Source organism: Myxine glutinosa, chromosome 6, assembly GCF_964187855.1.
Source record: "Myxine glutinosa chromosome 6, kmMyxGlut1.1, whole genome shotgun sequence".
Lineage (NCBI taxonomy): Eukaryota > Metazoa > Chordata > Myxini > Myxiniformes > Myxinidae > Myxine > Myxine glutinosa.
In genome coordinates this window covers 128,580,914-128,608,563 of record NC_136266.1, presented here as the reverse complement: position 1 = coordinate 128,608,563, position 27,650 = coordinate 128,580,914, and the positions used below count along the sequence as shown (strand labels likewise).

General features: G+C 45.4%; 1 protein-coding gene across 6 annotated transcripts in view; it reads left to right on the top strand.

The window, feature by feature from the left end:
* Nucleotides 1-3,118: 3,118 nt before the first annotated feature.
* The window catches only part of ZCCHC8 (zinc finger CCHC-type containing 8), a 38,819-nt gene continuing 14,287 nt past the window's right edge, over nt 3,119-27,650 (top strand). For 3 of the 6 annotated variants that reach the window (XM_078780529.1, XM_078780527.1, XM_078780526.1), the window contains exons 1-9: nt 3,119-3,605; nt 11,343-11,385; nt 14,670-14,744; nt 14,839-14,941; nt 15,036-15,107; nt 18,992-19,095; nt 19,289-19,354; nt 20,987-21,047; nt 24,784-24,926. In XM_078780529.1, the coding sequence (XP_078636655.1) occupies nt 3,503-3,605; nt 11,343-11,385; nt 14,670-14,744; nt 14,839-14,941; nt 15,036-15,107; nt 18,992-19,095; nt 19,289-19,354; nt 20,987-21,047; nt 24,784-24,926 (770 nt within the window). In that variant the 5' untranslated portion in view covers nt 3,119-3,502. Of the gene's footprint in view, nt 3,623-11,281; nt 11,386-14,669; nt 14,745-14,838; nt 14,942-15,035; nt 15,108-18,991; nt 19,096-19,288; nt 19,355-20,986; nt 21,048-24,783; nt 24,927-27,650 lie in introns of all 6 variants that reach the window. The other 3 variants (XM_078780528.1, XM_068121051.2, XM_068121052.2) reach the window with 2 other exon arrangements.

The window sequence follows — 27,650 nt, the reverse complement described above, 5'->3', positions numbered from 1 at the left end:
TCCGCCCGTTTGGCGGGGCGGGTGATCTACTCCAAGGTCGACCTCATTCGGGGCTACCACCAGGTACCTGTCCGGCCGGCCGACGTTCCGAAGACGGCTGTAATTACACCTTTTTGCCTCTTCGAGTTCCTCCGAATGCCGTTCGGCCTTAAGAACGCAGCCCAGGCCTTCCAGCAGCTGATGGACAGTGTGCTGCGCGATCTCACCTTTCTGTTTGTCTATCTGGATGACATTCTCATCGCCAGCACTTCCCGGGCGGAGCACCTCGTCCACCTGCGCACGCTTTTTGAGTGCCACGGCCAGCACGGCCTCATCATCAACCCGGCGAAATGCCAGTTTGGCGTAACGGCCGTCGACTTCCTGGGGCACCGCATCACAAAGCGCGGGGCCGTCCCGCTGCCTACCAAGGTGGAGGCAGTCACAAGTTTCCCGCGCCCTCGCTCCATCAAGGCCCTACAGGAATTTTTGGGGATGGTAAATTTCTACCACCGGTTCGTGCCTCGCGCCGCCCAACTCATGTGCCCCCTGTACGAAGCCCTCCGGGGCAGGCCGGCCAAGCACGACGTCGCCTGGACCACAGAGATGGACGCGGCGTTCACCGGCGCTAAGCTGGCCCTCGCCAACGCGACCATGCTGGCGCACCCAGCGCTCAACGCACCCATCGCCCTCATCACGGACGCTTCCGACTACGCGGTGGGCGCCGTGCATGAACAGTGGGTGAACGGAGCTTGGCAACCGCTGGCCTTCGTCAGCCGGCAGCTTCGCCCTAACGAGCGCAAGTATAGCGCTTTCGACCGCGAGCTCCTCGGCCTTTACCTGGCTGTTTGCCACTTCCGCCATCTTTTGGAGGGCCGCCCGTTCACGGCGTTTGTAGACCACAAACCCCTGGTCTTCGCCATGGCCAAGGTTATGGAGCCGTGGTCGGCCCGCCAGCAGCGCCACCTCTCCGCCGTGTCCGAATTTACGACGGACATCCGGCACGTCGCGGGCAAGGACAACGCTGTGGCCGATTGCCTCTCCCGGTCCAGCGCGAACGCCGTCCACCTGGGTGTGGACTTCGCCCACATGGCGGCCGACCAGACCGCCGACCCCACGGTGCAAGCCCTCCGGACAGCGGACACAGGCCTGCGGTTGGCTGACGTCCCCTTCGAGGACACAGGCACAGTTCTCCTGTGCGATGTCTCCCTGGGCCAACCTCACCCCATCGTGCCCACCGGATGGCGGCGGCACATTGTTGATGCCCTCCACGGCCTTTCCCACCCAGGCCGGAAAGCATCATAGAAGCTCGTGGCAGCGAAATTCGTCTGGCACGGGCTCCGTAAAGACGTCCGGGACTGGGCCAATGCCTGTGTCGCCTGCCAGCGCGCGAAGGTCCACCGGCACACCCAGGCCCCGTTGGCACCATTCAACGTGCCCGCGCGGCGCTTCGACCACGTCAATGTGGACCTGGTGGGACCCCTTCCCTCCTCGCGGGGCTTCACCCACCTCTTCACAATGGTGGACAGGACCACCAGGTGGCCGGAGGCCGTCCCGCTGGCATCAACAACATCCGCCGACGTGGCGCAGGCCTTCATTGGCACCTGGATTGCCCGTTTCAGCGCCCCCTCGGACACCTCCTCCGACAGAGGTCCGCAATTCACCTCCGAGCTTTGGGGCGCGGTCGCCCAGGCCTTGGGGGTCAAGCTTCACTGCACCACGGTCTACCACCCCCAAGCCAACGGCTTGTGCGAGCGGTTCCACCGCTCGATGAACGCCGCTCTCAGGGCCAGCCTCCAGGACGACGGTTGGGCCGACAGGCTCCCGTGGGTCCTATTGGGCCTCCGAACGGCCCCTAAAGAGGACCTCCAGGCTTCCACCGCCGAGCTGGTCTATGGCCAGCCACTGCGTGTGCCGGGCGAATTCATCCCTGACGCCACCGGCCCCTGGTCCGCGGCTCGCCAACGCTCGGTCCTCCAGGAGGCCGCCACGAGATTTGCCCCCGTGCCCACGTCCCACCACGGCTGCCCCAAACCCCACGTCCCTCCAACACTTCGCGCTGCGGAGTACGTTTCTATCCGGCACGACGCATACCGGGGACCGCTCCGGCCGCCGTACGATGGACCTTTCCGGGTCCTGAAGAGGGACGACAAGTCGTTCACCATCGACATCGGCGGCAAGGCGGACCGCATCTCCGTGGACCGCCTCAAGCCGGCCCATTTGGACCTCGACCAACCTCCACGGTTGGCCCTTCCTCCACGACGGGGCCGTCCCCCGTCAACCAGGTCCCCCGCCCGACCATCCACCGCCCCGCCACCTACCACCCCCACACGAATCATCAGGGGTCGTTTCGGCCGGGTCATCAAGACCCCCCTCAAACTGACTCTCCCGGTGCATGTTAATTCTGGGGGGGTGCGTGTAGCGGTTACCGGTAGCATGACACAATTACCCTGCACCGTCCGATGACGCAACCGGCGAGCGGTCACGTGTCCGGACTCGCCCGGGTGTGTTGAGACTTGCCTTTACCGGGCGAACGCTTGCCTTGCATACCACGCCCGTTGAGGGGCGTGGCTTACATATTTGCATACCACGCCCCGCCTGAGAGGCGTGGCTTTTGTGTGTTGAGTTTCTGATATATATTGCCGCCCGTTCGATGGGCTGATTCATGATTGCCTGATTCAGATTCAGTGCTTTGGAGTTCGTTTGAGTGAGCTGGGAATAAATAGCTCAGAGAAACTTAATTCCTGGCGTCGTCCATTTTGTCCGATTTTATCGTGCGAGCACAGCTCCCCCAATATCTCAAAAAATTGTGGACGACTTTTGACAAAACTTGGTGGACGAGTTGGTTCGAGAAAAGAAACAAGTCGATTAGATTTTGATTCAGGTCAGAATCCAGATCCATTCCGTGATGTATTATCACAGTAAACTGAAAAACGCTTTGTTATATTAGGACTTAAACTCAAAAAGAAGAAACCATCCGTTTTTACATTATGCAATGTATAGCAGCCATGGTGTTATATTGCGTAGTAATAATAATATTATTAATGATCATCATCATTGTTAGACGGAAGTAGAAGGTAACCGTGTTAAATATTCTGATCATTAAAAATAGATGTTTAGAATTTTTTTTATTTTTAACGTCGCTGCCAGGAAGTAATTGCTTAAAAATGGCGTCATATTAATTGCTGGGCCGAATTTGTTTTTAACACACCGTGTTCTCTGGCCGACATTTGAAGGATTGGGCGTTGTTTATTGAGGATACTCATTCTAGGAACGACCAACGACTTTATCCCTTCTGCTGTGAACGTGAAGGATCCCGTGGCGCCTGCCTTGAGTTTCGGGGACACGTGAGTGCGGATACAGGACCATGGCACCTTCGGAATGTACCTTGACATGTTTGCCTGGTTGATTAAAGGAGAACGACATCGCTGTTTAGCGGCATTTTCCGCGTCAAGCTGTGTTACCATAGGCGCACTCGATTGCCTTGATTCGAAAACCGGATCTACAATCATTGCTGCCGGGAAAGATGGCGAAGCACTCACGATTCTCGGATTCTGACAGCGAGGAGGACTCGGGCCTGTCTCCGTTACTTGCCTGTGAGGAAAAGGTGGCGCAACTCCAAGATGAAAATATCCTTGGTCTGACGGTGATTGTACTTGTTGTTTGTGGTCGAGGGACTGTCTGCCAGCGCTGCTGTTGGTGTTTAGCGTGAGCAAATGGCCTGTGTCTGTGGTGGTTGTCGCTATGGGAATATTGCGGATGTCTCTTTGCCGTGCCGCAGGTGCTGCCGTTGCCGCTTCCCGGGCTTTGTGCTGCCTTTTCCGCTGCCGTGCCGCAGGTGCTGCCGTTGCCGCTTCCCGGGGTCTGTGCTGCCGTTTCCGCTGCCGGGGTCTGTGCTGCCGGTTCCGCTGCCCGAGGTCTGTGCTGCCGTTTCCGCTTCCCGGGATCTGTGCTGCCGTTTCCGCTGCCGGGGTCTGTGCTGCCGGTTCCGCTGCCCGAGGTCTGTGCTGCCGTTTCCGCTTCCCGGGGCATGTGTTGCCGTTTCCGCTGCCGGGGTCTGTGCTGCCGTTTCCGTTGCCCGAGGTCTGTGCTGACGTTTCCGCTTCCCGGGGCCTGTGTTGCTGTTACCGTTTCCACTGCCGGGGTATGTGCTGCCGTTTCCGTTGCCGGGGTCTGTGCTGCCGTTTCTGTTGCCGGGGTCTGTGCTGCCGTTTCCGCTGCCGGGGTCTGTGCTTCCGTTTCTGCTGCCCGGGGTCTGTGCTGCCGTTTCCGCTGCCGGGGTCTGTGCTGCCGTTTCCGCTGCCCGGGGTCTGTGCTTCCGTTTCCGCTGCCGGGGTCTGTGCTGCCGTTTCCGCTGCCGGGGTCTGTGCTGCCGTTTCCGCTGCCGGGGTCTGTGCTGCCATTTCCGCTGCCCGGGGTCTGTGCTGCCGTTTCCGCTGCCCGGGGTCTGTGCTGCCGTTTCCGCTGCCCGGGGCCTGCACTGCCGTTTCCGCTGCCCCGGACCTGTGCTGCCGTTTCCGCTGCCCCGGGTCTGTGCTGCCGTTTCCGCTGCCGGGGTCTGTGCTGCCGTTTCGGCTGCCGGGGCCTGTGCTGCTGTTTCTGCTGCCCGGGGATTGTGTTGCCGGGGCCTGTGCTGCCGTTTCCGCTGCCCGGGGCCTGTGATGACGTTTCCGCTACGTGTGTGTGTGTGTGTGTGTGTGTGTGTGTGTGTGTGTGTGTGTGTGTGTGTGTGTGTGTGTGTGTGTGTGTGTGTGTGTGTGTGTGTGTGTGTGTGTGTGTGTGTGTGTGTGTGTGTGTGTGTGTGTGTGTGTGTGTGTGTGTGTGTGTGTGTGTGTGTGTGTGTGTGTGTGTGTGTGTGTGTGTGTGTGTGTGTGTGTGTGTGTGTGTACATAGTCATGTGAAAAAGTAAGTACACCCCATGTAAAATTTTGACTTTTTCAACATGCAGCTATTTGATCTTCATTTCAACAATATTGAGAGATAAAGGTGATATAATGTAACAAATATCATGAAACATTTACATTTTGTAGTCCATTGTATAATATAAATAAACATAAATGCAAATTTTGCAGATGGAAAAAGTAAGTACACCCCTCCATTTATTACTACTTCAAATACCTAAAATTAGAATCAGGTGCACCAGCTCAGGTGCAAATGATTAGAACATCGTTGGAGAGGATCTTGGAGGAACCTGTCGTATTTAAACCTCAGACATTTTGTTTGGTTTGCTCTTTGTTGTTGAAGTGATCCCGGTGTGTACCCTGGTTTAGAATAGGTACACCATATCCCTGCGTGTCGTAAGAGGCGACGAAGAGGGTTGGTGCCAGGAAGGGCATCCGGCCATAAAAACATTGCCTCAAAAAGAGAACCATGACAATTACAACTACATATGGGCAGGGTAAGTCCCTGGTGTTTGGCTAGCGGCTAGGGTGCCAGCTTAGGATCCAAGGATCCTGGGTTTGAATCCCGGTCGATCGCTGAATTAACGCCAGGGGGGTTGACTCAGCCTGTCGTCCTTCCGAGGTCGGCAAATTGAGTACCAGTTCACTGGTAATTCCCTGGTAATCGTAAAAAGGCGACAAACAGGGTTGGCGGCAGGAAGGGCATCCGGCCGTAAAACATTGCTTCAAAAAGGGGACCAAAAAAAACAACAACAACCACGGTCCCCGAAAAGGCCAACCCCCGCTTTGCGGGGGAAAATGGCCTCTAAACGGTGGTTTTTATATGGGCAGGGTACAGCCGGAAGTGGAGATCGGTTTCTGTGGTTTGGGACATGGAATGTAGGGACAATGACAGGGAGATCAGGAGAAGTGGTGGAAGTATTGGTCAGAAGAAGAGTGGACATATGTTGTGTGCAAGAGACTAGATGGAAGGGAAGTGGTGTGAGAATGGTGAAGGGTACGCAGGGACAGAAATACAAGTTTGTGTGGCAAGGGTGCCCAGAGGGCATGAATGTTGTTGGTGTCCTGTTTTCTGAGGAGTTTGTAGACAGTGTGGTGAGTGTGACGAGAGTGAGTGATAGGTTGATGATGGTGTAAATGATGATTGTAAAGCTCTTGGTGAACGTCATCTCGGGATATGCTCCGCAGGTTGGTCGGAGCGATGAAGAGAACGACAAGTTCTGGTGTGCGATAGAGAAGCTGATGGAAAACGTGAAAGATGACGAAGTTGTTGTGGTCAGAGGAGACCTAAATGGACATGTGGGAAGGAGTATGGACGGTTTTGAGGGAGTTCATGGGGGTTACGGATATGGTGTGAGAAATGGAGAAGGTGAAAGGATTTTGGAGTTTGCTGATGGAGCTGATTTGTTGATTTGTAATACTCAGTTCCAGAAAGAGGATAATAAGCTTGATACATACACGTCAGGTGGGTCGACGACAACCGTTGACTACCCGATGGTGCGTTGGCGAGATATGGGGCACCTCCGGGACACAAAGGTGATCCCGGTGGAGGAGGCTGTTTCACAGCACCACTTGGTTGTCTGCGACATAAGGGTGAAAGGTGCGAGGAGAGCTCGGCGGGTGAAGTACCAATCGAGAATGAAGGTGTGGAGGTTGAAAGAGGTGACAGTAAGGGAGGCATTAAAAGAGAGACTGAGTAGGGTAGAGGATGATGTGGTTGAGCTTGAAAGTGGTTGGATGTCAATGAACGATAGTCTGTTGGGAGCCGTTGTTGAGGTATGTGGATGGACAAAAGGACCACCGAGGCACTCGGAAACATGGTGGTGGGATGATGAAGTTCGAAAGAGGATTGACGAGAAGAGGAAGAAGTTCAAGGAGCGGCAGAAGGCGAAGGGTACGGGAGCAGAAAAAGCAGAGCATGAAAGTTGTAAGGCAGCCAAGAAGGCTGCAAAGAAAGAGGTAGCATAGGTGCAGGAGGCATGTAGGAAAATGTTTGGAGAACGCTTGGATTCGGAAGAGGGTCATAGAGCAGTATTCAGGATTGCAAAGCAGATAGCGAAAGAGAGGTGTGATGTGTTGGGGGTGAGTTGCTTGAAGGATGAAGTGGGACAAATCGTTGTGGACCCAGATGGAATTAAAGGAAGATGGAAAAGATATATGGAAATGCTGTTGAATACAGAGAATGAATGGGATGGCAACATAGAGTCAGGTTCACCATGTTTTTTCATTCAAAATTTTGGTAGATTAGCAAAACTATACATTTTTGGAATATTCAGAGCATGAGGAATCCAAAAATTAATGTTTACATTTGTGTAGACACCTTTGCGAAAATGACACTCAGGACAGTGATGAAGATCTGTAAAAGCATATTCCTGAACGGTATAGACCTCGTAGATCATGTGTATAGGACTTATAGTTCAATCTGATACTACCTATAACTTCCTATAACAACCTATAACTTCAAAGGACTTGCAATATCATGTATTATGTAATACAGTTATATCACAAATATAAAGACAATGGTTTTCAATTACCTTTGTTTGTTGCTTTTCTATAATCCTGAGCACTATTTTGAGGCCTTTATTGGATTCCTTGACCCAGAAAACATAGGATTAGCATATTTAATCAAGTCTCTAGGTTGACTAGAAGCCGAGATCGCGCAAAATATGTATTTTATGGCGGCCATTTTCAAAATCCAAAATGGCGGCCATGCAGGTGTCTGTGCAAATGCCAACATTAATTTTCAGATTCTCCATGCTCTGAAGATTCCAAAAATGTACAGGTTGGCTAATCCCAAAATTTTGAAAGAAATTATATTTGTTAACATAGTGAACCTGACTGTCTTCATCACTGTCCTGAGTGTCATTTTCGTAAAGGTGTCTACGCAAATGTAAACATTAATTTTTGGATTCCTCATGCTCTGAATATTCCAAAAATGTATAGTTTTGCTCATCTACCAAAATTTTGAACGAAATTATATTTGTTAACATAGTGAACCTGACTAATATCGTAAAAAGGTGAGACAAACAGGGGTGGCGGCAGGAAGGGCATCCGGCCGTAAAACATTGCTTCAAAAAGGGGACCAAAAAAACAACAACAACCACGGCCCCGAAAAGGCCAACAGTTTTAGGACCGGCAGAGAAGATAACTGAGAAGGAAGTTGAGGAAACGATAAAAGCAATGAAGAGAAGAAAAGCGGGAGGGACGACGGGAGTTGTGGGAGATATGTTGAAGGCAGCAGGAAGTTGGGGTGGGAAGAGAATGACAGAGATCTGCAATCTGGTGGTGAAAGAAGGCCGCATTCCAGTGGATTGGGAACTGAGTACCCTCGTCCCTCTATACAAGGGGAAAGGTGACCCTCTGGAGTGTGGCTCGTACTGAGTGATAAAGTTATTGGAGCATGGAATGAAGGTATTGGAAAGGGTGTTGGAGAGGAGGATAAGGAAGAAAGTGAAGATCGACGAAATGCAGTTTGGATTTATGCCAGGAAGAGGAACGACGAAGGTGCTCTTTATTGTGAGGCAGTTGCAGGAGAAGTACATGGAGAAGAGGAAGAAGTTGATTCCTGGGTTTGTTGATCTGGAGAAAACATTCGATAGGGTTCCACACGAAGTATTGACATGGGCATTGAGGAAGTTAGGAGTGGAGGAATGGTTGATCAGAGTAGTGATAGCAATGTACAAAAGAGCGCGCACAGCTGTAAGGACGAAGGACGGGAACAGTGGTGAGTTTGAGGTGAAGGTGGGAGTGCATCAGGGGTTGGTACTAAGTCCACTACTATTTGTAGCTGTGATGGAGGTGCTGGCTCAGAATGTAAAGGAGGGTCTACCGTGGGAGTTGTTGTATGCAGATGATCTGGTGTTGATTGCGGAAAGTATGGATGGACTGAAGGAAAAGATGAACAAGTGGAAGGAATGTATGGAGACAAAAGGTCTGAAGCTGAATATAGGAAAAACGAAGGTGATGGCAAGTGGTAAAGCATGTGGTGAGGTGGAAAGAACTGGGAAGTGCCATGTGCTGTGTGCAGGAAGGGTGTCGGAGTGAACTCCATTCAATGCACAATGTGCGTTGAGTGGGTTCATCAAAAATGCAGTGGTCTGAGTGGTCTGAGAGGGTCATTAACCAGTGTGGCAGCTTCATTCAAATGTAAGGTGTGCACAGAGGGAGCTGCAGATGGAGGAAATGTTGAGTTGGATCTTGGAGACGGCGTGAAGCTGGAAGGTGTGAAAACATTTTGCTACCTCGGAGACATGCTGAATGGAGAAGGTGGATCAGACTCGGCAACGGTTGCTGGAGTGAGATGTGCATGGAAGAAGTTTCGGGAACTGATTGGCGTGCTGATGAGGAGGGGAGTGTCGTTGAAGCTGAAGGGAAAGGTGTATGCTGCATGTGTGAGAAGTGTTATGATTTATGGGAGTGAGACATGGGTAATGAACGTAGAGCAGCAACGAAGGCTGGAAAGGGTGGAAATGCGAATGGTTCGGTGGATGTGCAGAGTATCGTTGAGAGATAGGAAGACAAATGATGAATTGCGAAAGATGATGGGAATGGAGCCTGTGATTGATGCTGTGAAGAGGAACAGGTTGAGATGGTTTGGTCATGTGTTGAGGAAGGATGAAAGTGACTGGTTGAGAAGAGTGATGGAAATGATGTAGAAGGAAGTAGAGGACTGGGAAGACCGAGAAAGACTTGGTTAAAGATGGTGGAAGAAGAAATGTGGGCAAGGGGCTTAACAAGGAGAGATGCAGAAAATAGGGCAAAATGGAGAAGATTGTCATGGGGACCGCAAGGCTAACCCCCTCTTTCGCAGGGAAAATGGCCTGAAAATGCATGTTGTGTTGTTGTTGTTTGTTGTTGACGTGTGCGGTGTCACCATGCCGAGATCAAAAGAGCTCTCTGAGGCCTTCAGAAAGAAGGTTATAGATGCCTACGAGTCTGGGAAGGGATTTGAAAAGATCTCCAAACAATTTGAAATCAATCATTCGACTGTCCGGAAGATCATCTACAAGTGGAGAAGAATCCAAACAACTGCCTACTTGGTCAGGCCAGGCCGCCCCAGCAAGTTCAGCCCGAGAGCAGACCGCAAGATGCTGAAAGAAGTCTCTAAGAACCCAAGAATGTCATCACGGGACCTACAGGTAGCTCTTGCCACTGTTGATGTCAAAGTGCACGAGTCTATCATTAGAAAGAGGCTGCACAAATTTGATCTGCATGGGAGGTGTGCAAGGAGGAAACCTTTGCTGTCCAGAAATAACTTCAGGGCAAGACTAAAGTTTGCCAATGAACACCTCGGCAAAGACCAGCACTTCTGGAACAATGTGCTCTGGGCAGATGAGTCAAAGGTAGAGCTATTTGGCCACAGTACCAGAAGACGTGTTTGGTGAAAACCAAAGACAGCATTTGACCACAAGGACCTGATACCAACTGTAAAGCATGGTGGTGGAAATATTATGGTTTGGGGCAGCTTTGCTGCATCAGGGCCTGGGCAGCTCACCATCATATATTCCACTATGAATTATTCATTGTACCAGAGGGTGCTTGAGGATAATGTGAGGCCATCTGTCAAAGAGTTGAAGCTCAACCGAGGGTGGACCTTGCAACATGACAATGACCCTAAACATACCAGTAAATCCACCAAGGAATGGCTGAAAAGAAAGAAATGGAGGGTTCAGGAATGGCCAAGTCAAAGCCCGGATCTAAATCCCATCGAGATGTTGTGGGGGGATTTGAAACGAGCTGTGCATGCAAGAAACCCCTCGATCATCGCACAGCTGAAAGAATTCTGCATGGAGGAGTGCGCATAAATTTCTCCCAGTTGATGGCAGAGACTGGTAGACAGTTATAAGAAACGCCTTCTTGAGGTTGTTTCTGCCAAAGGGGGCAATACCACCTCTTAGAGCCAAGGGTGTACTTACTTTTTCCACATGCAAAATTTGCATTTATGTTTATTTAAATTATACAATGGACTACAAAATGTAAATGTTTCATGATGTCTGTTATATTATATCACATTTATCTATCAATATTGTTGAAATGAAGATCAAATAGCTGTATGTTGAAGAATCTTGAAAAAGTCAAAACTTTAAATGGGGTGTACTTACTTTTTCACGTGACTGTATGTATGTGTATATGTATGTATGTATATATATATATTTATATATATATATATATATATATATATATATATATATATATATATATATATATATATATGTATGTGTATATGTATATGTATGTATATATGTATATGTATGTATGTATGTATGTATGTATATATATACATGGCTGTAGCCTATACCTTTTTGTTTCACATGGCACCAGTAAATTGTTTCACAAGTATGTTCGATATCATCTTTTTTGTGTTCTGCTGTGGATTATTTTGTCTGATAAAAAATATTTTGCAGATGTTTTCTCTTCTCTTTATACATTCCTTGTCCTGCCTTCCTTGACTGCCACTGGTTTCACATGATTCTCTTCGCAGGCAAATTCGGCTCCTAACCCGACCCAGGTATGCAATCGATATCCATCGTCTGTTTCCACAGTGGTCATTTTGCTTTTTTTCCTTATCTGGGCAAGGTATTAAATGCAAGTTCACATTATTTTAGTTCCACTCGACTTTTCATATGTTTGAAAAGAACGGCCTCCTTTTAATTATCCTGATTATTGTCGGTGTCTGTTATTGCTTTTGAAGCATTTGTTTTTATTTTAGAAGTCTGCTCCTTTGCCTTGTCTCCACGACAACCCCTCTGAGCTGTAGCAACCTCAAATTTCCCTTCTCTATGATCAAGGGCGATTATGTGAGCAGACGTTGCAATCATATTGATTTATGATTCATTTTAATTGCAGTTCTTCAAAATTGTACAATACATTTATCAACTAGAAGTTTATAATAGCAAGGCTCAACATTACCGGATGCCCGTTTACCCGGGCAACCAAAATTTGGCGTTGAGGGACCAAGCTAATGACCTGGTTGCCCAATTGGGTGATCTCATTATCATGCCTTGAACATTCATATTGACAGCATTGAATATGTATCTACAAACCACTGTTTTGTACTTGAATCGTTGTATTAGGTGTACCGGAAAGTAATGCATTTTTCAAAAAGGAATATGCAGCTTCAAAAAAACATTACTTTCCGGTACACATAATACATACACGTACAAAACGACCTCCCGGATCGATAATCTTAATATAATTCACCAAATGTCCATCCGTCTGTCTGTCTGTCCGTTCGAAAGTACCGTAAAAACTGCTGAACCGATCGCATCGATATTTTGGGTGGGTAATCCTGGGATCTCCAGGAGTAAAATAGGCTATTTAGTTTTCCCATTTTCATCTTTGGTCTCCAGCATAACATTCGCGTTCGCATAACGTTCATTGTGACGATGTTTTCATTGTGACTATGTTGTTTTCCCGGGTGCCGCACAAACGGCTGCACCGATCGCTGCACGGCTGCACCGATCGAACTCGGTGACCTCGGACAAAGACCTCTTATAAGGACACGGGTTGAATCCCTGCTTGAGAGAATTCCATCCCCCTCCCCACCATCACGGCTGTCTCTCCAACTTACAATCCCACGAGATATGCGGAAAGAATGACCCAAAACCAATATACACATCATTAAACATCATTCGTATATAAACATCATTAAAAGTAAATAATGACCTCGGCCAAAGTTCAAACGACATTTAATCTCTACATGAGGAGAATTCCACATAGCTATTTGGGCGGTGAATACGCTAACAGATCGCTGTCCCCATCGATCTTGCCAAGGCCGTAACACCTATCAGCTCAAAATCCTTTTAACTGTTGATCTGGTAGTTTTTACAATGAAGGAAACATTAACAATGTTGTTAAAAGTTTATTTTGTGATTAATTGGAGTTATGTTGTTTGGAATGAAAAAAGAGATATCGAGTTCAAGTGAATTAAGACATGCCGTGATGGTTTCTACTTTCTGAACGTGAACTTCATGGATCGCCATATGCAGATTCGCCACGGTACCACAATCGATGTTTCTATACGTGAACATACCCGTTTGTTTGCGAACGAGTACATTTTTCATGGGAGTCCTTCACGAACTTGCTGTCCATGTCTGACGTGCGACTGAAGGTGCTACAGGAATGTGGAATTTATTGGTTTCATGCTTTAGCATTCGCCGTATCTGCATTGCCTGTTTGCTTTTGGCCTTCCACCCATGCGTAGCATGGGTATCTCCCTAGTAACAGTAATGTGGTTATTATACATGATCTTTCATGCTCTTGTGAAGGCGCAAAGGTAATTTGAAAGGCGGCGTGCGTGCGTGTGCGTGTTTGTTTTTTTTGCTCAAATCCGTGATTATGTATGTCCCTTCACAAAGCTGAGCGTGTATTTGACTTGAACGAACATGTGCTGCAAAGACTGTTATCCTTCCGGCAGGTTCTCCCACCTCAGCCAAGAAACTCTGTAGTTCTGTCCGAGTGGTCATTGGGTTCTTGGTCACCTCCCTGACCAAGGTTCTTCTTGCCCAGTTGCTCAGTTTGGTTGGACGGCCAGCTCTAACAAGAGTCTGGGTAGTTCCATGTTCTTTACATTTCCTAATGATTGAGCTCACTGTGCCCTTGGGAACTTTCAGCACTCTAGAAATTGTCTTATGCCCTACCCCAAATCTATGACTCCTCACAATTATATATCTGAGTTATACGGACTGTTTATTGGACTTCATGGTAGAGTCTCTGCTCTGACATGTACTGTCAATGGTGGGACCTTATATAGAAAGGTGTGTTTCTTTCTAAATCATGTGCAATGAATTGAATTGGCCACAGGTGGACTCCAGTCAAATTGGAGAGACAGCTTAAGGGTGATCAAAGGAAATTGGACGCACCTGAGCTCAATTTGGAGTGTCATAGCAAAGGGGTTGAATACTTATTGATTCAAGACATTTCAGCTTTTCAGTTTTCATCATTTTGTAAAAAAAAATTTTACAAAAAATTTCACTTTGACATTATTGGGTATTATGTTGTATTGTGGGTATTTGGGTATTTCTGGTCAGGTTAGTCTTTTGGGACTGCCACTGGTAACATGTAACCCAGTGCTATCTGCCGCATGGTCGGGTTGTCAGCGACTAAACCGACATCCCACGCTGGCTTTGCTAGTGGGGAGGATGACACCCTGCCAGAACCAAAAGCACTACTTGGCAAAGGGCGGATGAGCGTAGGGAACCAACCGCCATCCAGTAAGGAGATGGTGTCCCATAAAAAAAGACCCATCCTGTTTGGACCGGGTCAAGTCACAGCAAAGGCTTTAAAAATGGTATGTGCTGCTTCCTTGCTTGAAAAGGATAGCGCACGGACAATCCCCACCAGGTGGCATCCATGGGGAGGAGGAAATTCCTCTTGAGGAAATGGTCTGCTGAGTACGTTGAGAAAAGCGGCGCCATTGTTGTGACGTTGCTGGTACCCAGATTATCCTGGAAAGTGACGGCACTTCCCCCAAGTTCAGTGGCTGTGTTGTGTTTGTCTCGTCAGTGTGTGTATGTGACAGCTCTATTACCGAAGTATAAACATAAAAAATAATAATAAATTTAAATAAAACAATGTGTTGATCAGTGACAACAAAAATCTCAATTTAAACCATTTTAAATTCAGGCTGTAACACAACAAAATGTGAAAAAGTCAAGGGGTGCGAATACTTTCTGAAAGCACTAAGTTTATTCAGCGTAGTTTTTGAAGCCGGTTAAGTAAATGCAGGCTGATTACAGTAGAAAGGGAATTGATTGACAAGAGAAGAACCTTTCATGTTTGTTGCACATACAGCGGAATCACGGTTCAAGAAGTGTGGCGAGATGGTCCGTTGGTGCATGTGATTTTTATGGACAATCTTTTGTCAAGGTGCGGTTGCAACATGCTCATTCACTTTTTTGCATTTGGAAACTGTGTCGTCGGGAATGGCAAGCTCGGGATTCACCGTTTTCTGTTATTGCAGGAGGTACTACAGTGAAGTGGAAGATTTCCTCAAAAAGTTACTTGAACGTGTGGAGAGGGAACAGAGCGGGACAGACAAACTCCCATCGAACCTAAAGCCACAGGTGATGACCTAACATTCTTTATTACTGTGGCCACATCTACCCAAAATGCACCTGTGGCTTATTTTCCTGTACCTCCTCTGTCCTACCCCTCCAGCCAGCTAGTGTGGTGCTGCGCTGCCACTGCAAGGATCATGCATCTTCTCCTGAAGCCGACAGAGCTTTTACAGTAAGGATTACACTTGCAAAGCAGCAGTTAATGGGGCTAGAAATCTTACTTGTGAAAGTCTCATTTAAACCTGCCGTTTGTGACAGCACCGAGAAAGTGTTTTGGGAACCATTTGAATAAGGGTCTTTTTCGCTCACCTGGAACAAAGTTCAGGGGAACTTATGAGATGGCGTGTCAGTCAGTCAGTCAGTCAGTCAGTCAGTCCGTAAACACTTGCAACTTCTCCGAAACCGCTGATGGGATTGCGACCAAATTTGGCAAAAATGATATTTGTTGTGTTGTGACTAAAGTTTGTTCATGGCATTTAAAAAATCGGGATCTACCAGGGGTCAAAGTGGATCCAGGTTTGAACCCCCAAAATATATATTTGCTTTCTTCTCTGAAACTACACACAATTTCGATTAAACTTGACCACAACCATTACCACGCGTGCTGTACCAAAGTTTGTTCGTGTGTATTCCCTCCAAAATAGGTATTTGCTTTTTTCTCGTTTATAAATAGCGTTTGTTTCAAGTCTTGTGATTATGTTAGTATGGTTCTACATGCTGCCCTGTCTCCGAGCAACCATTGAAATTGGTTTAAAATACCTTTAGTCAATGCAGTATACTGTTTATTCTACCAGGTGAGCGCCCAGGGGTGTATTGCCCCTACGTTTTAAGTAGTATTATGGCTGCAAAGACGAAGGTGGACTGACATTAAGGAAAATGTATTTTAGAACGAGAACGGAACTAGATAGAGCACATACCTCCGCCAGGCTGAACAATTTACGTTATTGTATCTACTGATAGGCCGAATCTGGATCCGTACCTGAACCAAAATCTAATCTATTTGTCCTTGACACAACCCAACTCATCCATCGAGGTTTGTCATAATCCTTCCATAACTTGATGAGATATCGTGCTATACTGTTGGCCATAAAGATGGAATATTTTTTTTTCAACAAATTTTCATAGCATAATTATTTCAATCTAAATTACCATTGGCATTTATGGTGCATATAACCACTTTTCTTTATTATTCTGTCTCTTACGTGCATTTGACAGTGATTTTTATTAATTATCAGTCCTAATCGGTTGGTGTCTTGAGCGTAAAACGACAATGACGACAATAGACAGTAAATTAAAGATTATGACACATTTCTTTTTAATCTCTGTCAGTTTTCCAGATAACATTTTTTGGGGTGATTTCATGGATCAATTTGCATCACAGTAGAGTCCTTGTTGTTACTCAGTCACTAATAGCGGGTATGTCCACCCCTGGCACGAATCAGGGTGTGCAGACGTCGTGGCATGCTGTCCACTAGCTTGTTGACGACGTCAACAGGCATAGCATCCCATTCTTCCCTCAGAGCGTCGGCCAACTCCTGCAAAGTTTGAGGAATAACATCTCTGTCGTTGATGGCTCGGCCTAGGGCATCCCATGCATGCTCTATGGGGTTCATATCCGGCGAGCAAGCTGGCCATGGCAGCTGCTCCACGCCCTCTGCCTCAAGGAATTCCCTTACTGCAGCGGCCCTGTGCGGTCTAGCGTTGTCGTCCTGCAGTCGGAAATTGTGTCCATACACTCGTCTTGCATGTGGAAGGCAGTGGTACTCCAAGATATCCCGGTACACGATGGCGTTGACGTTTCCGTCCGGAACCACCAGTGGCATTTTCCCTCCATAATGGATGCCGGCCCATATCATCACTGAGCCGCCACCACCTTGAGTCGTCTCGTGGATGCAGTCATCACGAAGGTTCTCCCCGGGTAATCGACAAACTCGTCTCCCATCTGTACGGTCAAGGATGTAGCGGCTCTCGTCCGTGAAGACATGTCGCCAGTGTCCAGGATGAAGCCTTCTGTGCTCCCTAGCCTAGCGAAGACGAGCAACTCTGTGGCGAACAGCCAGGCGTGGACATTTAGTCAACCGTTGTGCTCGGTAACCATGTTGGAGCAATCTCTGATTAACGGTTGACCGGGAAACGTGGATCCCATGATGTCTCCTCCACAAGTGACGAAGACACTCTCGTCGGCATTTTCCGGTTTCTGCGGCAGAGATTCAACAGTTGGCGATCATCTCGTCTCGTGGTTAATCTTGGACGTCCTGGAGGCTTCCGCGGCCGCACATTCCCCGCCTCACGTTGACGTTTCAGGATCTTAGACTGTACTCTGTGATATCCCGACGACATCTGCGATATCACTCTGTTTGTGGCCCTCCTGCCGCATTGCTACCACTCTCTCGTGTATTGCTGGTTCCGTTGGACCAGGCATAGCCCAGGGAACGTCTCTACCGATTTTTCTTGCAAACGGTACAAGGAACTCGGAAAAAAAAAACAGCCTCGTTTAACACAGTGTTGAATCAGGGAAAGGGACAGAATATCACATGCAAGGGCTTTTATAGTCCCTAACAAAAACATTTATTACGTAATACACATTTTTTCAATGTTATCATATCACCTGTGTAATGGGGAAACGTTATGTAATCACTCAATTACCCTTTTGTTTACACGTAGACTGTCAAATACCAAAGAAACTGTGGAATCATGTCAAAAATATTTTATTCCATCTTTATGGCCAACAGTGTATATGTTGTCTGTTGGGCCCATCTTTCAATGGTGAAGAATTGCTTTAAAAAATATGTATTATCGGACCTGGAGCTTCACCAAAATTGAATCAATTCTTCCTTGTCGCACACCCAGCCTGTCCACCAAGTTTAGTCCAAATCTGACAACCTTATGAGATATCCTGCTCATCGACAGACAGACAGACAGACGAAAACATAACCTCCATCCACCGTTGTTTCGATGTGTCATATATATATATATATAGATGTGTGTGTCTGTGTGTATATATATATATATATATATATATATATATATATATATATATATATATATATATATATATATATATATATATATATATATATATATATATATACACACACAGACACACACATCTATATATATATATATATATAAATATATAGTTTTTATAAAAGATCGAGGCTCGTGTAAGAGCCAAGTTGTCAGATTGAATACATATATTGTCAGCTCGTGTAATACATATATTGTCAGATTTGCTTTTGCAAATTAGGTCGTCAGGATAGCTCAAAGGTAGTGCATTCACTATTGAGCTGTCTCATCTCTCTCTGCCTGATTCCTGGCGTGACTAAATTTTCAGCCTGGTTTCCTGGTGTTCACAGGCAAGGCGTTGCATTAAGTAGTCTGTTTGATGGGATGTTGAGCCAGTGACCCACCAGCCATCATTTATTGTTTGGTCATCTCATCTTGATTTTCAAAAAGATGCATTTATAAAATGGGTTGTGACGTCCGGATGTCTGTCCGTCCGTCCGTTAACTTTTTGCTACTCCTCCCTTGTCACCTGGCTGATTGTTCTGAAACTTGACACATGAATACAAGGCAGTCGCTTGCACAATTGCTCAGACTTCAATTTTTCAATTTCCGATCATGACGTCTCCTGCGGGAGAGGGTGCAGGGTGGGGGGGGGGGGGGGGGGGGGGTTACCCTGCAAACTTCGGATACCTACTCATCCCTCATTTACCAACTGATTGTGCTGAAACCCGATACACCGATACAGCCCTTCTACTCAATGGTCTGCAGGATTACCTGGTCTGAGACGTTTCAATTTTGTATCGGTTGCTCCCAGTGGAGAGTGGTCAGTGAACTACAACTTAATTGAACTGCAGCTTTCCTTATGTCTGAACTACAACTTTGAGATGATTGTCAGCCCACTCGGGGCTATTTATTGGTGGATGTTAAATTAGATATCATCTAAAGTTAACATTTTGCATGAAGTATGGTGGGTTAACTAGATATAAATTGAGTCTCCACTGAGGTTGTCTTGACATGGTGTTGTCGACATACTTGGTGTGTGGTATACAGGCTGTGGGGAGTGTACAGTATTATCACAAATTCTGTGTGGACTGCATGGGACAGCCTTTGATCAACAATAACCCTGCACACGATGACAACTGGAAGTTGCCGAAGTATCCTTGTTTTTTTTTTTGTGTGAAAAATGGATGATGTTTGGTTGGTGATCGAGGAAGACAATGCAGCTTGGGATTAAATGTAGAGTGAATGTAGTTAACAGGTAAACCAGCATCTCAGAGGAAATAGTTGTGCTCAGAAGGGTTTTTATTTATTTATTTTTGTTTACATTGCCTTAGCAACTTGTGAAAGGTATAACCAGGTGTTCCCCTCGATCCTGACTGGTGATGACAAGGTCCAACAAGTGAAGGCAAAACGGTGAGGACCTTTTTATTTATTTTTTATTCACTATTGCATTTCATACAATGATAATAACATACATGACCCTGTGTCTGATTCCATTTCCAAACTTCTCTCTCATCCCTTTGTGCATTGTCACCAATCTTTGGAGGCAAAATTAACCATTTGGTACAATTACATTTACAGTATCTAAATTTACTTCCAACTCGGCTTTTTATTCCATTTGGCTCAGTCAAAATAATCCCCCCAACATGTTCACTATACTGGATGACATCACAGCATTCCTGTGGTTGGTGCTTCAAGATGTTTGCTGTCTGTCTGTCTGTCCAGACTTTTTTTCCTATACCATTTAACATATTCGATTGAAACTTGGTGCATGGCTTTATTATGATAACTTACAGGACAAGTTTGGGTTTTGGGGCGTTTCACCAATCTTTCATGGAGTTCTGCCCTTTTTGAACTTTATACATGGGTCAGTTTTCCAGCCTTTTTCCACTTACTCTTTAACATATTGAACTGAAACTTGGAACATGGCTTTATGTTAAGTTACAGAAACTGCAAATTATTCTGTAGCTTTGCATACCTAAAACAATTTGTTTTGCTGTATATGGTTCACCATTGCTGAGTACTTGGAACACGAACATTTATTGGGACCAGTAGGGGACATGTATTGCAAAGCAATTCTTGCTCTTGTTCAGTTTGACGTGGGAGTGTTATGTGGTCCTCCCATCCTATCAAATCCTATCACCCTTCATTGGCAGTTATATCAGGAAGGTGGGCTGTTCTTCTGTGGCCATTCCATCACAGGATTGTTGTGGTTGTAGCTCAAAACTGCAGATTCACTGGTGAGGGATGCTTCAAGCCAAATATTCCATCGGAATGAACTGGTCTGTTAGCTATGGGGCACCCATTGTCAAGCTCTCTGGGGACTTGCAATGGTGATTGGCACATTATAATTTACCTTCTTTATTGCATCGGATGTGTCCTGATAGTTCAGAAATGTTCCCCTTCTGTGATGCCTTGGAAACCTATTAATTTATGCCTCTGCCGACGAAGTCGCTGGAGGCATTATGTTTTTGGGTTGTCTGTTTGGCTGTCCATCTATCCGTCCGTGATAGGTTTTCGTGACCACAAAACTTGAGAATGGCTGAAGGGATCGTAGTCGAACCTGCTGCAGGTACGTATAATGAGGTAACGATGAACTGATTAGATTTTGGGGTCACGACGTCAAAGATCAGAGGTCATGTGAAAAAATCCTGTTATCGCGATAACTTGTTTGCCAGGGAGGTTTTCTCTGGCCATCTGTCTTGTCCATAAGTCCATCCCACCTGTGGTTTTTTTCCAGACCTTTTTCCCCATACCCTTTAACATATTCAACTGAAACTTGGTACATGGATTTATTATAAGTTACAGAACAAGTTTGTGTTTCAGGGCGTTTTGTCAATTTCTCCGTTATGACATTTTTGGACTTAGAAAATATCACATCAGGAGGGGACATGTATTGCAAAGCAATTCTCCCTCTTGTTTTGTATGGTAGGATAAGCATGCTGATTTTAGTGAGCTACATTGCATTAATTTAAGGAATAGTGTTTCTGTATAATGTTTGTCATCATATGAAAGGTTGAATTTTTTTTTCTTTTTTTCTTTAAGACCCAAGCCTTGCTGCTTCAATTGTCGGTCAGAACATCACCAACTCAAGGACTGCCCAAAGGTGAGAATTTTGAATTACACATTTAAAACCAAGTGCCTTGGTAAGACTGGAAAATATTATTCCAAACAGTGAAATTACCAAATGAAGATATGGAAAGTATCGTGATGGAGCTGTAATATTTCCTGTACACCATTACTTGTGAGAAGGCTTGCTTTCGGCTACAGAGGCAAACATCTAGTGAGGTTACCACTGGAAGCCTATCGTTCTTGTAAGTATTATTATTCTCATACATTTTGTGGAGAGGATTCCAAGAAAACCGTAATAGCTAGCTCTACAAAACTAACTCATTATTGATACCAATGTAACTTAGTGCATCATTAATTTTGTTTTTGCAATTTTGACTTGCATTGGTTGCCATTGCCTATGATGTCAAACTTTAAACATCTTCTCCAGAACCGCTGAACGGATCAATGCAAATTTTTACAAATATGATTGCCTTGCCATGTGGATAAAAGTTTGCGAAAAGATGCGTCATTTGTCACGTGGTTTGGCGGCCATATTGGATTTTAAAATAAAACTTTAAAAATCCACTTCTCCGAAACTGCTTATCCAATCGATACGAAACTTGGAACACAAGTTTACATTCTGATGGGGGAAATATTTGTAAACTATGACGTCAGTCATGTGGTTTGGCCGCCATCTTGAATTTAAGCAAAAATTTTAAATAAACTCTTCCGGAGTACCGCTCAACGGATGAATGTGAAATATCATAAATATAATCAACTACTGATGTTGGAAAAATATTCGTAAACTTTTATGTCATCAGTCATGTGATATGGTGGCCATCCTGGTTTTAAGGAAAAGCTTTCAACATATTTTTCTCCAGAACTGCTGAACGGATCAAAACTAAATTACATATGTATGACATTCCATCAACTCCAATGTATGAAATTCCATCAACACCAATAAGGAAAAATGTTTCTAAACAATGACATCATTAGTCACGTGGTATGGCGGCCTCTTTGATTTAAGGAAAAAATATTTGAAAATCCATATCCCCAGAACCATTCAACGGATTAATCCGAAACTTCACATGTATGATTGACTGCACATGAATAAAATTTAATGGAACTGATGACCTCATCAGCCATTTTGCCTGGAAGCCTATCATCACTGCTCACAGTTCTAGTTTTGTTTTGAAATTATTTTTGCCAATTTTTCAATTCTTTTTCATGCATGTTTAGTATCTTAAGCTCATGTACAGTATCTGCATGTTCTCAAAATTATGTAAAACTCTCCAAGGCTTGAGAGTCTGACAGGCTATGGTGCAGAGGTATACACACTTACTTTTGAGCTTTATAGTCTGGGTTTGATTCTCCACCTGACTATGAACTGTGGGATTGTATCTTGGCAGGCAGGGTGTTGTACAACAGGTTGCCGGCCCTCGGATGGACGTTGAAGCTGTGTCTTCCATCTGCTAGAATTAGGTGGTGGACGTTAAATACCCCATGGTGTCCTTAGCAAAGATTAGACAAGTCGGCACCACAAACAAATGAATCCTGCCAGGAGACAGCTTCAGCCACACAACCTACCTTCATGCAAAGCATTCTCATGGCAAATAAAGTAAAGCATGCTTTACATGCTTTAGACATATGGAACTATATACCATGTTGGTATACTTCAGATAAAGAAGCAAGCTCAAATTTCCTTATAAAATACCAGGTTTACACAATCATACTGCTGTTGGAGGAATATTAGATTTTCTCAACCAGCTTATGTCTGCATCAGGCCATTCAAATTATCTTATCAACTGAAGTTTGCCGAAGATTTGTTAGCGACCGTGGAAAGCAAAGCAGTGATTATTGTTTCAGGCATTAGCCCCTTTATCCTTTTACTAGAGCAAGAGGTCCTTTTAGTAAGAGGTCCTTTTACTACAACAAGGTGAATGCCCAAAATGCCCAAAGTATTGCTATTGGCTTCCTACAACGGTTAGCATGCCCTTGGCGATCTTCAGTTGATACAATCTATCATACCATTTTCTGCAAATATAAATTTTCCATGTGTAAACTTGTGTCCTATCTTATTATAATGGAGCGTATGGATGGATGGATGTATGTATATTTGTGACCAAAACGTCTTCCTCGTGTTCTTCAAAAATATATAAAACCGAAAAACACGGTCCGTGAGTCGGTGAAGCCGTATGACTATGTATCTAATAATTACGTACTGTTTGAACATCGGTTGCAACCAGTCTATTTTATTATGTACGTCTATTAACTACGTACTGTAAGAATATACCTCTCGACCGTTTCGACTGCTGAGACCCCTTAGACCTTTGAAGACTCTAAGTGTCCCAAGACCTCTAAAGACCCTGATGACCTTTAAAGAACCTGAAGACCATTAAAGACCACGAAGACCCGTAAGACACTTTCGACCATCTTGGGCTCTTGACCATTTGGAGCTTTAGACCACTTGGAGCTTTATAGACTACAAATAAATATCACCAATCTATATATAATGGAGCAAGTGTTTGTGATTATGTATGTATGTAATTATGTCCGCTCTTCACCCATTGGTTGGACATCTGACCTGACGAACCACAATTGTAACTTGAAATACTTAACCTAAAGAACCTAGAGGACCCAAAATACCCAGAGGAAACAAAAGGCCCCAAAGACAAAGAAGACTGAAAAGACCCCAAATACCTAAAAGACCCTGAAGATCCAAAAGACCGAAAATACCCAAGAGGACCCAAAAGATGCAGAAGACCCATAATACCCCAAAGATCCTTGAAGACCACAAAAAAACCAAATAACCCTGAAGACTGAAAAGACCCATAAAGGGGAACCCAAACACAATTTTTTTTTTTCTGAAAACTATTGACGATTAATCACGATCTAATTTAAAGGGAATTTATTTATTTGTCGATCACAAAGTGCCGAAAAAAGCCCTAGACTGACCTTTTTCAAGATTGCCACCCATCACCCCTACTAACCCACACCCACCATTCCCTCCCAACCCCCTCCTCCCCCACCCCCCCCTCCACTTCCCTCACTACCGGAGAAAGCAGGCATCGTCAATGATGCCTATGCCTCTGCAGCAACATGTGGTGAGGCACACCGATCCACGCTAGTAAGTGTAATGCTCGAAAATGGTCACCTTTCCACCCTCCTAAAGTACTGTTCCAGTTCGTCTGATTTCTGACCAACATACGACTCTCCCTAGATCGTGGAAGTGTTATAACATGGTAGAGCAAGGCGGGGTCAAGGTTGTTTATTCCTGACTAGCAAAGGTACCCAGTGTTGCCGGGTAACAGAGTCGCTTCGTGACAGGAATATGAAGAGGATGGGATGGGGAGAGGGAGAGGATGGCAGAGAAGAGAGGAGCCTTGTTTTCAGTTTCACAGTAATTTTTTCAGAATTTGAAAAAAAGGTTCTTGTTGAGTTTGAAGAAGATCTGGGTGGTGTACTTTGCCAAAACACAGAGAATAATAAAATGATGTATATATTTTTTGCAACTTGAAGAAATACCCTATCCTATGAATGCGTGAATTAAGATGTCTGTGCAGAAGGAGAATTAAGTTTGTCGCTTAGACCTCGTAATTTAATAGGCATAAAAACAGCTTTTGGATATCCTCACATGGAACAACCTGGATATTTTGAGATGGTTGCTCCAGCCACACACACACGCTCTAGTTTTATTTGGAGTAATGTGATGGGGGATTAATCATTTGATTGATTTTTCTTTTGGTTTGCTTTTATTTCCTCCTCCAAACAACCACCTCCCCAACCCCAAGCCGCGAGATTTGGTTAAGATTGGACAAAGCCGGCGTGAGTTCCTTGTTCATTCTGGGGAAAATTATCGATCGTCAGGTCCTCAGGTTCGTTACCATGTGGAGAATTCTCAGGTCTTTGAGCACTTCAAACCAGGAATATACAGGTGGGTGCAAGAGGTGTATAAAGCTGAGGATGTGTAAGTGTAATGTTTTTTTGATTGTTGCCAACTTAGCTCTTTATTGAGTTAAAGTTTATAATTGAAAAAGCTGGACTTGCTGGTCTGTAGAGCCGACATTTCATGGAGAATCCACTTGCCTTGGTCACGGCAGATGTTAACGTGCAGACGAAGCTTCAAAATCGCTGCGTGACCTCAATGGTTGGTAGAGTGAATTGGTCTGTAGATCCATATGGGCGTCACGTGACTGTTGCAGACTGCATGGGAGAGATGTTATAGCCTTGTCCCACTTACGTAACAGATTAAATCGCAAAGCTCCCCTTTTTTGAGAGATGGCGATTCAACTCTTTCCCAAATGGATTCCTTTACACCTCGGGCAAACAACTTTTTTATTTGTCCAAGATGACCACTTGACTGTTATCGAAGCTGTGACCATGCAGGTTCAAGTGTGTATATACAGCAGAGTTAAACGCGTCTTTATAAGCTGAATGACGATGTTGGTTCATACGGGTCTTAAGAGTTTGCCGAGTTTCTCCGATGTAGGTCTCAGTACATGGTGGGTCTCCACATCTGATGCCAAACACCAAGTGAACTAGAATGTGTGTGTGTTTACTAGAAACTAGAAAGTAGAAATGTGTTTTATACCTTTCCCCCCCCACCCCCCCACTTCCCACGCCTCCTCCCCCCAGGCCCTCTCCCTCCCACGCTTCTCCCTGCTCTCAGGTGTTGTGTTTGTGTGCTTCCCCTCCTCTCCCCATCTTGTCTTCCGCCCCCTCTTTTTGTACGTTTTGTTTGTCTGGTTGATTTGTTTGTGAAATAAATGTTAGCTCTTTCACGAGCCTAGATTCAGTATACAAAAAAAAAAGAAAAAAAAGTTGCGTTTCGTATCCTTCAGGATCTTGTCTTTAACATTAACTAACTGGCTGCGCTGAATTCTTTGGTTTATATGATGTAACAATGCCAAACATGGAGAAGGATCTTCTTGCTTTCTCAGACAGCCCAGCCACATAGGGAAAGGTGACTTGTCATGCTTTCTTGATCTGTGTCCTGTTGTTCACTGGACGTGGTGGTGTTCTTACTACTTTCCCGCTTTAAAAAAGGCCCAATCAGGGTAACCACACTTGCTTGCTAAGAGCGCTACTGATGTTCTCACATAATTACCCCTACTGTGATTAGCACGAAGGAAGAGTGCGAATGAAAGTGACTGGTTTAGTAGTTGAGGGCAAAAGACCAAAAAAGACCTGCAAGGATGCGATCAGTCGAGAAAGAGAAGCAAAAACGCACAACAGCCGGGTTGAGGTACAAAATAAAGAGAGACTTTGAAGATGAGGGGTGTGAGGAAGAATGAGGACAGGATGGACAAGATGGATATAGAAACAAACATTCAGGGGTGCCTGACAATCTGACATATGTGGGTTTAAACCCATCATCTGGTATTTACCACATGTAATAGAATGTCCCTTCTTTTCTATAGTTCAGCATTTTCTACCAGCTATGGAATGTCCCTTCTTTTCTATAGTTTAGCATTTTCTACCAGCTATGGAATGTCCCTTCTTTTCTATAGTTTGCCACATGGCACATACCATATAAAGGGGCCTTTTCTATGCCCCTGGCGTTTTTCAGGGGCGCAAAAATTTTTTTTTCACGAGCATGACATTTATAAAACCCATCTTTCACCAGCGATGCATAAAGCAGCTGGACATACGCAAAAAAAACTTCTTCTACGAGCCGCGAGCATGCTCCTGTGTTCGCTGCCGTGTGTTTCGCGTTTTCATTGCTTTTGCGGAATATCCTGCGATTAACACTGTGAACAGCTTCACATAATATCCCGTCATTAACACTGTGAACAGCTTCACATGATATCCCGTCATTAACACTGTGAACAGCTTCACATGATATCCCATCATTCACACTGTGAATAGCTTCACTTGATATCCTGCCGCCGTTCACAGGTAAACAATGTTTTGCGGGATATCCCAACAGACTGTAAACATTGCTTCCCGGGATATATCGCCAGCTGCATAACACGTCATCCCTGCGAGTTACTGTACAGAAAGAAAACACCCCACAGTATCTATTAGTGCAATTAGCTGTCTCCCTTTTTCCCATTCAAACAATGGCACGGCATTCATTCGCGGATTTTCTTCCACATTCGTGGATTATTGCTGACATTCGTGGGTTTTGTCTCACAATTTCCGTGACTTTCATCAACCTTCGCGGATGATCGTCGACATTCTCAGGATTTGCCTCACCATTTGGGGATTTTGCCTCGCCAGTTGTGGATTTTGACTCGCCATTCGCGGTTTGTTCCCCCTCTATTCGTGTGTTTTCACGATTCGGGAACCAATCCCCTCTTTTTCCATTGAAACAATGCCCCGCTATTCGTGGATTTTCAGGAATGTATCCCGCGAATAGCTGGGTCCGACTGCATGTAGAATGAGATGGTGTGGCATGTGTATCCGGGTGAGGAAGAAGCTGCCATAATGGCTATGTACCGATCAAAAAAAGCCTCTATCTCCTAAATTGCAACTCAACATCTTATTACAGTGTATAAACGTGGTTGGTGAATAAGACTGCTTCAGTAGCACTAAACTTCCAGATTTTTTAAAACTATATTTAAAATCATAGTAAAATTGAGGTGCAGGAGGGTCTTGCCTTTGTGGGTTTCCCATTCATTGATCCGCTCTATTGCGATTAATTTATTGAGGCAAT